A 13,666-nucleotide genomic window follows, 5' to 3' on the forward strand; every position below is an offset into this window, starting at 1 on the left:
GCTCTTGTACTTCTGATGTTGGGATCAGGTTGAGATGAGCTAAGCCTGAGATCAGAAAAGCAAGTAATCTTTGGGAATGTCATGTTGTGATGATATCAGAGACGGGGAAAAGTCAGATACCTGCGGGTTGGGACACTGTGAACAAGAGAAACTGAGAAACAACTGGGGAGCGTGAGCTGGGCCCATTCATCAGGTGACGAGTTGTCCTCATGCACTTTGACAGTGCTCACAGTCAGATTGCGAGTCTGAAACACAAGCTAGAAAATTATAGAGTGGACTAGTACTTACAACGATCAGGCTCATGACTGGTTGGATTGGGAGTTCCTTAGGCACTCTGATTAGAATTTATTATGAAGAAAATACTGTTTAAATCAATTGAACTATTTACATAGTAATGCAAAACTCAGAAAGGACCAGGAGTCGCAATGAAAGCAAATATGTTAGCTTCATCTAACAGTGGGGCATTAAATTGTTATTTATTTCCTTCCTCTTCACTAGTACGGTGCTTGTAGAGCTATGGATCTTCCCTGTGCCAGGTCCGGACAGCAGAGCTAAAGCCGGAAACCCGACCACTCTCCCTCAAGTTAGCATGTGACATTTGGCAAGGATTCAGACTTGTGTTCTGATTGAGCACTGGAAAGAGTTCATTGCAGCCAAATATAATTTACAACCTATGTATTTATCTTAATTTCATAGTTAATGCTATCCTGTTATTATTTTACTGGCCAAATCACAGAATCACAGAATGTTAGTGATTGGAAGGGACCTCAAAAGATCATCTTGTCCAATCTCCCTGCCCAAGCAGGAATGCTTTGCTTCTATGATTTTTGCTTCAAAGTTTTTGCCAGCACTGCCACAGATATGGGCTAGAAGCCCCAAAAGTTCAGTCATGACTCTTTCTTCATTACTGCGTGAAGGAAAAATGTGCGTGGGGTTTTCTCTTCAAACAGAACATTGGAATTAGTGAATTGGCGTTACTGAGATAAAGCCCATCTTGCTCAGCACCGACAGGCATGGGCTGTTTGCAGAGCTGGGCTCCCTTCAGCTGCTTATTGTTTGGAGACCAGTTCATTTGAATTTTTCACAAAGCTACATCTGTTCCCCTCTTAAAGATTTCCTCAGCTTAAGATGAATTAAATATATGAAGGTCCCTGGTGCAGCTTGCTGATGTCCTGAGCATTCCTGCTGCAGAACTGAGCTGGGGTCAAGAGTGTCTGAACATCTTACATGAGAAAGAGGAGGCTCTGCCGATGGGTAAACTGACATTAGCCGCCCTTCTTTGCATGAGTGTAATTGCTGGGAGGTTATTACTGATGGTCTCTACACCCAACACCTCTCCCTGACTCTACAGATCCTTTCTGGCCATAGTGACTTACCTGTTTCCCTGCAAGAACTCATGGACATTTTGAAGACCAGTCTGTTGTCTCCCTGGCATCGCTCCATTTCTTCCATACACAACCAGGTGCTTGCTTCATACAGATGGGCCCAAAAGGAAGGCACAAGGAGTTCCTCATTGTGTATCAGCCCATCCTCTATTCTCCTTCACTTTCTTGAAGGACCAGTCCTGATGTTCTGGAATTTGTAGGGTTTTCTTTTTTAACCTTCGCTAGAATTTTTACCAATGAATTGAATAAGAATTGAAAATGCATCTCAGTATTTCATCCAGGAAAGGATGGCAAAATAGCAAATAATATTCTGTTGTATATCATATTATGATTGTTTCTTAACATTTATCCTGTTTGGATCACATGGGGAAATTGATCTAATTCACAGCATTCACCACTATTTTAGCTGTCACCTCTGCAATTCTTAATAATAATCAATAAAGCCATTCCCCCCGTAGCTGCCCAAGATCACAGTTTTTCTCATTAGTCAGCAATCAATATCAGTCCTTAAGTTAATAATATATTATGGTGGCATTATGGCAGCTGGCCTTGTCTGTCTTTCAGATTGAAATGAACATTAAGGTTCCTTGGAATGGAAAAGAAGGCGCAGGGCAGAAATCAATAGCATTGATTTCCGCATGACTTTTTGAAAAGCCTGATCATCATCTTTGCTGGCCCTGGCAGGAGGCTGGTTCCACTCCTTGTTATTGCACTCACAGGCCTGTCCAGGAAAAAAAAAGTAGAACAAAAATGAGAATTGCTTTGATTTGCTCACCTGAAATCTGCAGTAAGACTGAATGCCATGGGACAAATGCTCTGTGGCACTCTTAAGTCACCTTATGGCTTGGCCAGAGCTCCAGCCTTGTGTCTCATAGACAAATGTTTTCTAATGTTCATTTTAAAAATAGAAAAAGCCAGGTCCAAAGACATAGGTTATTAAAATGTTCAGACTTTAAGATATTATTTAGCTGAGCACCTTAAGAGTTGAAAGAGCGATATCCAGAGCTGGTTTTCGTTGGGTTGGTGGAGGCTGGACCGTACCTGGGCTCCCCGCATGCAAACCGGCTGAGGAGCTGCCTGGTTTCTTTGTCTCGTTCGCACGGAATTTCAGTTGCAAGCAAGCTGCTCTTTTGTGACAATCCAGAAAGACATTACTGATGGAAAACGTGCCGTATTGCAATAATGAGCAGCAAGTCCTACCTGCATTTCTTCCCAAAAGGATGGTGAGATTAGCTGCTGCTAATGACAGTCTCCTGTGTGTTTGCACTGCACATCAGGCTCCATTTCATGGGCTTTTCTTTTGTGTTTGTCAGCGACTACAGGTATGTGGCTGCTGCTCTCGCCGTCATGAGGAACGTGACTCTACAGATCAACGAGCGGAAGCGGAGACTGGAGAACATCGACAAGATCGCTCAGTGGCAGGCGTCCGTCCTGGACTGGGAGGTACAGCACCCGCTCGGCCCTCGCTTAGGTGCTATAAACCTGGGAAAAGTCAATTCCACGCGCTTGCTGGAATTATCCCAGACCATGTTGTTCATTTCACACAACACGGTCTGGATATATGTTGGATAAGACCCCAGAACTGGGATTAAACTTGGGACAGAGAAGGCGTATTTACAGACTTTGGAGATGGTACTTAAGATGTAAAGCATTGACGGTACTATGAAGAAAATCTAGGGTCCGGCTCAGATTTGATCACTTGAAATCGGGAGTAACTTGGCAATTGCAATGCTGTTGTACTGGGAGTAGGTGAGATTTGGGTCAATGCACATTCTGGCTCTGTGCTTTGTCCTCGGGGCAGAAGTAGGAGAGGAGGTAGCAAAAAGCCCTGGAACTTGTGACAGGTTAAGAAAATGGAGAAAACTCTTCTGGCGGTTGCTTTATGATTAGAAGCCAAAATGTTTAAGTTGAAGTTCGAGATGCTCTTTGCACATTTAAAATGAGTACCCACTTAGAGATGTTTCTGACCCAGCCCCGTGTGTAGTCATGGTATAATTAAGAAGCTGAGAAACACGGGCAAGGCAGAGTGAGCAGGGGGATTCCTCACTAGCAGCTCTTGAGTCTCCTACGTTTTTGCCACGTGTTTAAGAAAAAGCCACACTGAAATGATCTTTTCCTGTTCTTTTCATCCCTGATTTTTTTAACAATCATGATCTGAATGTCATCTGTAAATAGGGGGTTTTGAAGCAGGCCAAGGACAAATGTTTTTGTAAATCCTTCTCTGTGTTGGTATCGATCCATGTTGTTCAGCAAGTAGATACGTAGAGTGATGGAACAGCCTTTCTGCTTCCTCGCAGTCGTGAAGATTTGGAATAACACCACATTCAAGTTAATGTGATCTATGTGAATTCGTATATGTATATGGGATATGTATATGTATGGGATATGGGATACGTATATGTATATTCGTATATGGGAAAGATGCATTAATCCTTTAATTAGTTTTTTTTCCAGAAGAGATCTAGGAAGGCTGGGAGGAGGGGGAGAGAAATGCAGGTGTCTCACCTTCTAATTGTGTATCCTCCTTGACTGAATTAGTTTCATTGCTGTAATGAAGGTTGGATTCAGTCCTGGATCTCTTGATAAAACATAAATGCAGCAATCATAGGTGGTTCTTAAATTACGACTGGCCGTGAGAGCAGAGAATGCAGATGAGCTGCTTGATAGTTTCAGTGTTGTTCACTGCAAAGAAACCTCTCTGTTACTGACACGCAGGCTCATTTTCAGAATCAGAAAGCTGCTCTCAGGGGGGCACAGGACCATCAGATCTTGAGTATATTCCATAGGATGAGCCAATTTGTGTCATTTGTAAGAAATGCTGAGACCCTCATTGTAAATAAATTTAGATTAAGTACAGGTCAATTCTAGGTCAGTGAATATTCATGTGTGAGTAGAAAGCCAAGGTGACCTCCACATAGGATCTGTGGAAAAGCAGTTTCTTTTTCTCTTCCATTAGCTCAGTTGATAATTCATTTTTATTTAGCCATGTTCTTGATAATTCATTTCTGCTTAGCTTTAGCCATATCCTTTATAATCATTCCCGCTTAACAGTACCCATCCTTTATCTCCCTCCTGTCCTCAGGAACTTGCCAAATCATTCTTCCAGGCTTTTTTCAACTATTCCAAATTTTAAACACAATATTGCAGCAACATCCTTCAGCTTCTCGTAATATAGACAAACCTTCTGTTGCTACCGCTCAGAGATCTGATGGGAATACAGCTGCTAACCCTGTTCAAAGGAAAACACCCTTCTTGCCAGTTTTGTTGTGTATTTTGCATCAAGAAGAGTCCTAGAGTTGTGACAAGAGCTCTAGAGGATGAGAGCTGGATCCAGCAGAGGACTTCCGTGCTTGATTTGTTCCTCTAACTTCTGAATTAGCAGATCTAGCCCCTGCTTCACAGATGTAATGGCCAGAAGGATGCACAAAACCCCACAACACTCAGAAGTTAACTATAGTACGATGCAGGAGAGAGCGGGAGATATCAAAAGCAGTGCTGGATGCTTAGACCTGGCCTAGATCTGTGCAGACGCCTTGCAAAGCCGAGCTGCCAGCCTTCAAAAGCCCCGCTTGGCTCATCTCAATCGATAGGTCGCGTCTCCCGGGACAAAGGCCGTCAGGGCCTGATTTCTCACCCAGCCCGTAGTGGTTCAGACCCTCGTGTTCTGTGCGTAGTTACCGAGTAGAAGAGGCATTTCCTAGTCCAGTTCTTTTTCCACCAGAAATCCAGCCGGGGCACAAGATAGAGATAATCCCCAGTTCCCACTGCATGTCGCACTTGGTGAATTATTCCAGCAGCAACCAAGGCCGAATGTTTAAGCACGTGCAAGTCTTTCATTTGGAGAAGTTCCTGTTTTCCCTCAATATCTCTAGACTAACAGCGTTGACTTTCTGATTTGAAATTGCATTATCATTTCTACATTTACCCGCCTTTTGCGATGAGTTGTTAGAAAAACGTTTTTAAAGAAGAAAAATCCAAACCAAACTAAAAATATTTAGCGAGTCAATATTTGAAATGTTCTTGTATACAAAGTGTGTGTACACGTTTTCTTGCAAGGAGAGGGTGTTATTGGGAATACATACATATTGCCGATCTTAAACAGAAAAAGTAGGGGGCATGTCCTAGCTAATTTAAGCAGAAGGATATTTTACTGAATCCCATGGATTTATTTTTATCCCTCAAGATTTCCTGTGTGGCCCCATGAAGGTGAATTTTGGAGTCAGCACTTGAAAAATGCGAATATGCTTGAGTTAAGCAAGGCCAGATTTCTTTCTCCAAGGAGTCACGTAAGCAGGGTCTGATGGTTTAAATTGCGAATGGGACCCCAAGTGGTCTGACTCTAGTGGCAGCCCATAAGCGTGTGGTGGCAGCAAGTCTTAAGGAATTCATTGGCAGCTTTATACAAGTAACAACTGAGCAGAACCTTAAGGGAAGATCCTGATCTCACTGACTGCTGTAAATTAGAAATAATCCCAATCGCTTTGCAACGTGTTCCTGTATAATTTGTAGGAACGCGGTCTTGACCGAAAAGCCTGGATTGAACTGTTGCCATGCGTGACTCACTTTATTTTGTAGCCTGCATTTCCAATATATAAACAGACCTAGAGAGCTGCTGCCCCTGCCTACATGGAATTCTCTTGTGTCTTTTGTCCTTTCGGTTGTTAATGGTGCAGAATATAGGGCTTCCACCACCTCCCGCCGAGACCTTTCAACGCCTGAGAGCTCTCCTTGTTATGAAGTGTTTCCTGATGTTCAACCTCTATTTCCCTTCGCTCAGCGTCATCCTCTTACTTGTAGTTAAATACCCTCAGATCAAAACAGTGACATTTAAAGGCAGGCAGGCAAAACCAGCACACAGAGTTAGCTGGAGTGGGTTCAGAACAGCCGGCAAAGTCTCCTCTGGGTCAGACTTCAAACCCACCCTGGGCAGCCTTTCCAGCCCCTTGTTGTGCTCTTGAGAGCGTGACAGACCTCCGAGGTTAGCGGGTAATATGTAGATACACATCCACGCACACCAGTGCTACGAAGAGATGTGGGGATGGAAAAAGGCCTGTGCTTTGGCGCACCTGGGAATTGCTCTCTTGTATGCCTTTTATCCAGCTGTTGACCCACGTCAGAGCAAAACCAAGTAGTGATTCCTGCGTCATTTCAGGCTCCCTCTGGCCCTCATCCCGTTCCTCCCGTCCAGCCGAGGCTTTTCCCAGGGCAGGAGCACGATGTGGGGCACCTGTGGAGGTCCCTGAGCCAGGGCCGGGATGTTTGGCTCAGGAGAGCGCCGTGCTCAGCAGCCCGCATTAGTTTTAACTTGCTATTGAAACAGATTGCTTTGGTTTAATGTAGACACCTAGAGATTTCTACCAAAGATTCCCATGGGTTACCAGTTTGGTAGGATTCAAGAATATTAAATTTGCATGAAGGAAAAAATATATATGATTGAGAAATATAATGAACACTGTCCTTTTAAATTTCCCCATTCTTGTTATTTGCGGGTCCTTTAAATCAAGACTTGGTGCCCTTAATTATGTAATATTTCATAGTTGACCTCAGCTTAATATTACATTATTGAATCCAAGAATGACAGGAACAAAAAGATGCATGCAACCAATGTACTGTTTTCAAAGTGAGGACAGCCTGATGGGAAATCCTCCTGGGGAAAGAAATCACATCAGGGACTGAAACACATCTTGCTTTTTATTCTTCCTTTTTATTTTTTCTTGTTTTCCTCAGCAACAGAAGGTATCAGAAAATGAGCCTGATGAAAAGGACTACATTTCTCTCGCTTTCCTTTTTCTGATCTTTCTGTAGCCCAGAGTGCTAATCAGCCTGTCAATCTCTAATTAAAGAACAGCAGTGCTGGGCAGAGGAGAGCCCTGCTCGCTGAATGTTAACTAGGAGAGGGGATTAGTGGCCAGCGGTGACAGCGAGGAGCGGTGTCAGGAGGTGGCTGGGGCGCAGGGGCGCGGGGCCCAGGCGCCGATGAGCATTTCGGAGCCGGGGACGGCGTCTGCTCAGGGATTGCTCACGGGAAGAAGGAGCAGAGCAGACTGGGAGGTGGAACGTGCTGCGGCTCGCCGTGCCGTGCCCTGCCTTGTAATGCTGCTGCTCCCAACAGCGTTTCTTCCATAACGGTAGTAAAACCCCACTGGTTCCTCATTACAGAAAGTGGCGGTTACCTATGGCATTGCTGAGGGGCTGATGATCGTCGCCTTTCCGTAGCAGCGGCAGAAGCGCTGACCCTGTGCTGCAGCACTCAGGATTAGCCCCAGGGCTTTCCCTGCGGTTGTAGCGCTGGCGAGCTGGAGGGAGCGTGAAGCACAGGTCCCGGGATCGGCCCGACCTTCGGCTCCCTGCCTGCACACCGAGAGCTCGGACTCTGCCTGTGACTGCATCAAGAAAGAGGAGTCAGCTTTCCTTTCGCTGCCCTTTGCGTGTCGCAGGCTGAGTTTTTTATTATAGGCTGGAAGAGACCTCAGAAAGGCATCTAGCATCCTCTTGGCCATTGTGCTGCTGTGCTCCGCTGAAGCCAGCAGGACATCTGCCGATTCAGAATAGCTAAAAGTTCGGCCTCTTTTTTCATTGTCTTAACTTACAGGAGGAGGTAGATGATTAGTGTCTCTAGGAGTTGCTTGGAAAAGAAATAAGGAAAATAATTTTTTTCCTAGATCTGTGTAGGATTGGAGGGATCCAGGCGTAGGGCTGGTTTTGGAGAAGGACTGCGAGGGACACACTGGGCTCGTCATGTTAGCAGTGGAGCAGAAAAGCAAATGCCTCCCTCCTCTCCCTCCACCCTGCGACTGACCCCATGAGACCCCAGCAGGGACAAAACTATTTGCCATCTAGATTTCCAAAGTTGCTAACACAGCACTGGAAATCATCCATTTTTAGCCTATAGACTGTATATATAAATTGTTTTCCCAACATAAAAAATGCAATACAAATCCTATCGTTTCAGATCAGAATGGTTTTTTTGTTTCATCTTGCTTGCAGGGACTACACAGTTTGGATTCAGCTAATCAAGTAGAAGTGTTTACAGAGCCCTCTGTGTGTCCCCAGGCTTGAGATGCTACCACAGGAGTAAACCACAAAACTGGCTTTCTATTTTTAGCAACCAGCTTGTATGAGTCTTCTTCATAGGCTTGTGTGAGGCTTCTTCATAGGCTTGTATGAGGCTTCTTCACAGACGCTCATTTAGCCAGGAAGGCGCACAAGCCGGTGTGTTTTCTTCCGAGGCTGCTTATTGAAGGTTCTGCGCGTTCCTGCGCTGTCGCAGCAGCACACGGGTCCCTGGTTTCTGGCCAGGAGGTTCCACAGCTGCAATCAGACCCTGACAGCACACACTTGAGACATTGCAAGATGCACGGCCCACCCTTCTGGGAGCGACCCTCTGAGTCCCTGGGAAATGATCACTAATTAGGCCTTCAGACAGCGCAGCCACGGAGGTGAGATGGAGAGGTGGATAAACACCTCGCGGAGGCGATTTGGAAGTCTGTGCTGCAGTATGATGATGCAGCGACTTAATGAAGCTGCTGTTGTCACAGGGCCCGGGGACTCAGTCACTTCCAATCAATGCTGAGAGGTTAATTACGCATTTACCTGAACAGCGGTCTGAAATCCTCAGCAAGAAGTTAGGAGTGGGGATGACTCTTGGTTGCTTTGGCACCTGCAAGTGTAAGCAGTACCAGAAAAGCGGGTCTATCTTGATGCCCCCCAGAGCTGGCTGAACCTTCACAAGCTGTTTGCTGAGATTTTGTGATGCTCTTGTCCCAGAAATTGGTTTTACTTTGGTATCAAAGCCAGAACTGCACTAGTTTCAGAGCCAAAAAGAAAGGGGGGAAAAAAAAACCCTTCTGAGCTGCTCTCTCACTTGCTCCCAAATGCTGCTCCTTACCTTTCAGCTGAAGTCATCCCGATTCCTTTTGTGGTGTTTCTCAGAGAGAGAGATACTGAGATGCCCACAGGGCAGGTGGTGGTGAATTCACCCATTTTTAATAAATAGATTTTAATTAACTTTTTAAAAAAGTCCAGCTCATCCCAATTAGTGGAGGGTGACTGCATTTGTTCTCTGTGAGAGTGGGAGAGAGAGTGCTGTGTTTTCAAGACCATCTGCTCATGAATCCTTAAAAAAAAATGAGGGAGGAAAACAAGCGTTAGCCAGAGGCAGGGAAGGGGCGAGGGCATCCTGGCAGCCGGCCGGGGAGGTCTGGCCAGCCGGGGGGGCCGGAGGCTGCCAGAAGAGCCAGGGTGGTCCTGACAGTTTTTTGGAGATGGGGAGCTCTAATGAGCGATGGGAGAAGGGACTGTAATTGCCTGAATGAGTGGGAAGAGAGGCAACAATCTGGAGGGTGGAGTTTTGGCAGCCTCATGGGTGGGGGATTTGATATCCCGGTGTAGAGGAGACGTGCCTGGGGATGCTATTTTAAAGGGAGGGGATGCCAGGAATTTGCCACCCTGAATACAAAGTGGCTCTGCCATGACCAGGAGGAAGGAGCTTCACTCTCAGGATGCCACCGGCACCTGCAGTGACATCCAGGGTCACCAGGAGGGGGAACGACAACAGTGTCTGGAGCAGCAATTGTGGTTTGTTTGTCATTGCAATGTGAACTGTGCTCTGAGTGTCTGCACTTTTACTTCATGTACTTCCCTTCCTTCAGAATTATCCCCTATTTCTGGTCTGAAGTCAGATGGGGTGGCTGTGACAGCTGCAGAAGGGCCAAAATCTTATTTAATTATTGCGCCTCCCCATCCTGCAAAGAGAAGCGTATGCACTGCCCTGGCTGGAGCGGCGGTTCACTCGGCCTCCTTCTCTGTGCCCTCCAGGGAGACGATATCTTGGACCGCAGCTCCGAGTTGATCTACACAGGAGAGATGTCCTGGATTTACCAGCCTTATGGACGGAACCAGCAGCGTGTTTTCTTTCTCTTTGATCACCAGATGGTTCTCTGCAAGAAGGTAAGGACATCCAGGGAGAAAGCAGCACGGCTAAGGACATGCTGCGGACAGGCTTTCCAGTCCAAAGTGGTTTTTAGGGCAAGGTGGCTGTTTGCTACACATGCGGAAGAGAATGTGGATAGCGCTGATGAAGGGCAATCCACATGCTAGAAATGCTGAATTGCAGGATGGTGAGTATACCATGATAGAGAGATTTTTATGATCCTAGCAAATCCAGCCTCCACTTGTTCACTTCATGGCTTTTTCTCATGTACCCCTTGTTTGGCTCATTGCCTCACTGCCACGTTGGGGCTTTGGCTGCAGCATATGATGTGGGATTAGATAGCCCTAGAATTTCTGTATGAACTGTGAAGCCTGGCACTCGGGCAGACAACTCAATTACAGCATTAAAATGATGTTCGCTGCCTCTTGAAGAAATACCGGGCAGCAGCCGGGTCTGTAGTGGGGTGGATGTGCTGTCACTTGGTAAATGCTTGTTAAGCCTCATCCTCATGCAGCTGCTGTGCTGGTTTTTGTAAGGCACATCTCTGCCATGAAACCCATCACAAAGGTAGAAGAAGGTAAGAAAGAATACTGCTGCTAATGTGGTGTAGCATTAATAGCAGCAGGTGAACCGTGTTTCAGTGCGACTGTGTTCAGCAGCATCATAGCTGCGTTGCTGTCGTCCCACTAAGGTGATCCCAGCTTGTCACCACCACAACCGTGCGAAGTGAAGTGACAGCACGTAAGTCCCCGGTGCCTCTGTCTTCTGCCAGACAGGGATTCGCTGACATTTCCAGCACGGCTCCCCAGAGCTCTGCGCACAGGGAGTCCCCCAGCCCCGCTTCAGGCGAGGGCGAGCTCGGCCGTCCCTGGCCGAGCACACTGGGGCTGCGCTCTGTCGCACCCCGTGCGCTGAGGAGAGGCCGAGCGGCCCCGCACCGCGGGCAGGCGTGGGTGGCGGCGTGGGCGGCTCTGACTCAGGCAGCAGCGCTGCCCGCTGCCGCCGCACACCGCGCCGCGGCCCCTGCGCTCCCGGGGGTGGCACTTTCTTCTCCTGAGTCATGGTTGACTGAAATTTTGCCTTCTGGAATGCGTGTGCTTGTTTCTCCCCTCCTTGTCACTGTGCCTTTTACTTCTTTCCTGGCTCTGTAAAAAAAAATAACCACAGAGCAACAATAACAAAGTCAGATGTTCAGAGAACTGTCAAAATGAGTCTGGAAGTACGCAGCCGGGTTTAATTTTTAATCTTGACCTCCTACACTTTGGTTGCGACACTGAATTTCCAATTCATAAGGCAGCATTCAGTTTGGCTTTGCGCTGATCCAGAGAGGTATCGAGCGTTCCCTTAACTCTCAGGACAATCAGAGCCGGCGTTTCTGTGGTCATCAGTACGAGCAGGGAGCGTTCAGCAGCTCACGCTGTGTCAGTGTGCACACAGTGTTACTGTGACACCGGCCGCTGCCCTTCTGTATTCAAAAGGCGTTTTGTGGTGTGTGTCTGGCACTGCCAAACAAAAGGTGCCTTCTTGGGAAAAGGCCCTGCAGATTGTAGCCGTCTCAGAAACAGCGGTGGTCGGGGTCTCCCTGGCAGACATGGGCTCCGTGTCAGGACCTGGCAGGTTCTTCTGCCACCAGCCAAGGTCTTGTGTGCCCACCGAGCATTATGAGGAGTAGGGCAGAGGGTGCTCAGCTGGTGAGCCCGATATCGTGGGCACAGGGTTCATACCTCATTCTCCCGCATCTCTTTTTCCAGCATCCAGCTGCAGGTTTTATTTTTCAGAATGCTGGGGTTCAGAGGAGATGGGGCTTCAGCTGGACTCTCCCATCTTGATGACGTTTTCCTTGAACGTTGTTAAGAAGGATTGTCCGTGTACGGAATTCAGACAAGTGTTAACTCACATTTTGGCATCACGCATCCTCTACAAAAATAAATGATTTATAGCCTGTGTTGCCTTGACCCTTGTGTCAAGCTTTGCTGTTGCAGATCCCAACAGGCAACAGCCCAGCAGGATAACTTCTGCTTTAGAGCCAGAGCACTTATATCCTGGGGCTTTCATAGGGAAGCACCGTTGATATCATGGTGCGGGAAGCCTTCTGTACCCCATGCTTTAAAATTAATCTCTGAGACGGATGAGAAAATGACAATGAGAAAATTCTTGGACAACCTGGCCTGTGTTTTGCACGAGGTTTGTTTAGTAGTGAGCCTGATCAAACTTTTAAGCTTTTGTACCATTTACAATGGCATATCTCAATGAACCTTCCTCTGCAAAAAATCTTCTGTGTATATGGGTTTTCTTCAGATGTTATAAATTAGTAGGTATGATGTATTCTTAATTGTGGCACATTTATTTTTTAATTATAGTGGTTGAATCTTACCTCTTTATTGGTCAAAAGAGATTTTGAATAGAAATAAGGAATGAAAACCAATTCTGTATTTAAATACATCACAAATACTTTAGTTTGATGAAAGCACGCTAGATATCCTGAGAGTCTTTACAAGACACACGTATTTCAAACAAGATCTCCCACTCCTCCAGATCTCCACTGCAGTTACCTGCACATCACCCTCACCTTTGTTACCTGTTGTTTCCCTGGTAGATGTTGGCGGCTGCCAATCTCCTGGTAATGCACATGGATTCTGTGGTTTGACAGATACTGATACCTGAGTTTCTGATGGAACAGATACAGTTCAATGTCATAAGTGCTGTGACAGGTTTGGATGTCGGTGTTCTCTGTCATTCCCTTTGAACTCCATTGTCTGCAGAACGTGTTTCACAGCGGGGTCACATTGCACAGACTGTCAGACTCCTGTTCACTAGTTCATGCAGTGGATCTGTAGCCAAGGTAACAACTCGTTTTTTACCCATTATTTAAGGCGAGTGCTGTGCGAAAAGTAATGTCTCCTCACCCCCGTGTAAGTTTGGGTTTCTTCATTGCAGTTTTGCTCTCGGCTGTGAACAGGTGAGGGCTGCTCTGGGTCAGCTGCTCTGTGTCCTCTGTGTGGCTCTAAAGGCACAATCCACAGTCTCAGAAAACATCTTTGTTCGTATGCAGGATCACATTTGTTCGTACGGGCAGATGGCCTCGGAGGGTTTCAGCAGGGCTCCTAGCGTATGCCTCCAAGAATTACCGAGTTTCTTCTTCCTGCCAATCCATGCAGTCTTGCCTGTGCCTAAGGAATAAGGTCTGTTGGCTATGAGGTATTTCTAGTATCCATGTATCTGCTTTCAGTAGCAGGTAGCGTATTTCCAGATAACCCCGTCTGCTTTGAATATGGTCTACTTTCCAAAACCTTTGCCATCCTTTTCTGTTGATCTGAAAATGTTTCAAGGTTGTGGGGCCTTTTTCTGT

At 46.5% G+C, this 13,666-nt stretch overlaps 1 protein-coding gene across 3 annotated transcripts in view; it reads left to right on the top strand.

The window, feature by feature from the left end:
- ARHGEF9 (Cdc42 guanine nucleotide exchange factor 9) overlaps window positions 1-13,666 on the top strand; it is a 215,886-nt gene that overhangs the window by 171,958 nt on the left and 30,262 nt on the right. For all 3 annotated transcript variants that reach the window (XM_082062149.1, XM_082062151.1, XM_082062150.1), the window contains 2 exons: window positions 2,699-2,828; window positions 10,203-10,334. In XM_082062149.1, the coding sequence (XP_081918275.1) occupies window positions 2,699-2,828; window positions 10,203-10,334 (262 nt within the window). The remainder of the gene's footprint in view (window positions 1-2,698; window positions 2,829-10,202; window positions 10,335-13,666) is intronic.

Source organism: Streptopelia decaocto, assembly GCF_964273445.1.
Source record: "Streptopelia decaocto genome assembly, chromosome: 10".
NCBI lineage: Eukaryota > Metazoa > Chordata > Aves > Columbiformes > Columbidae > Streptopelia > Streptopelia decaocto.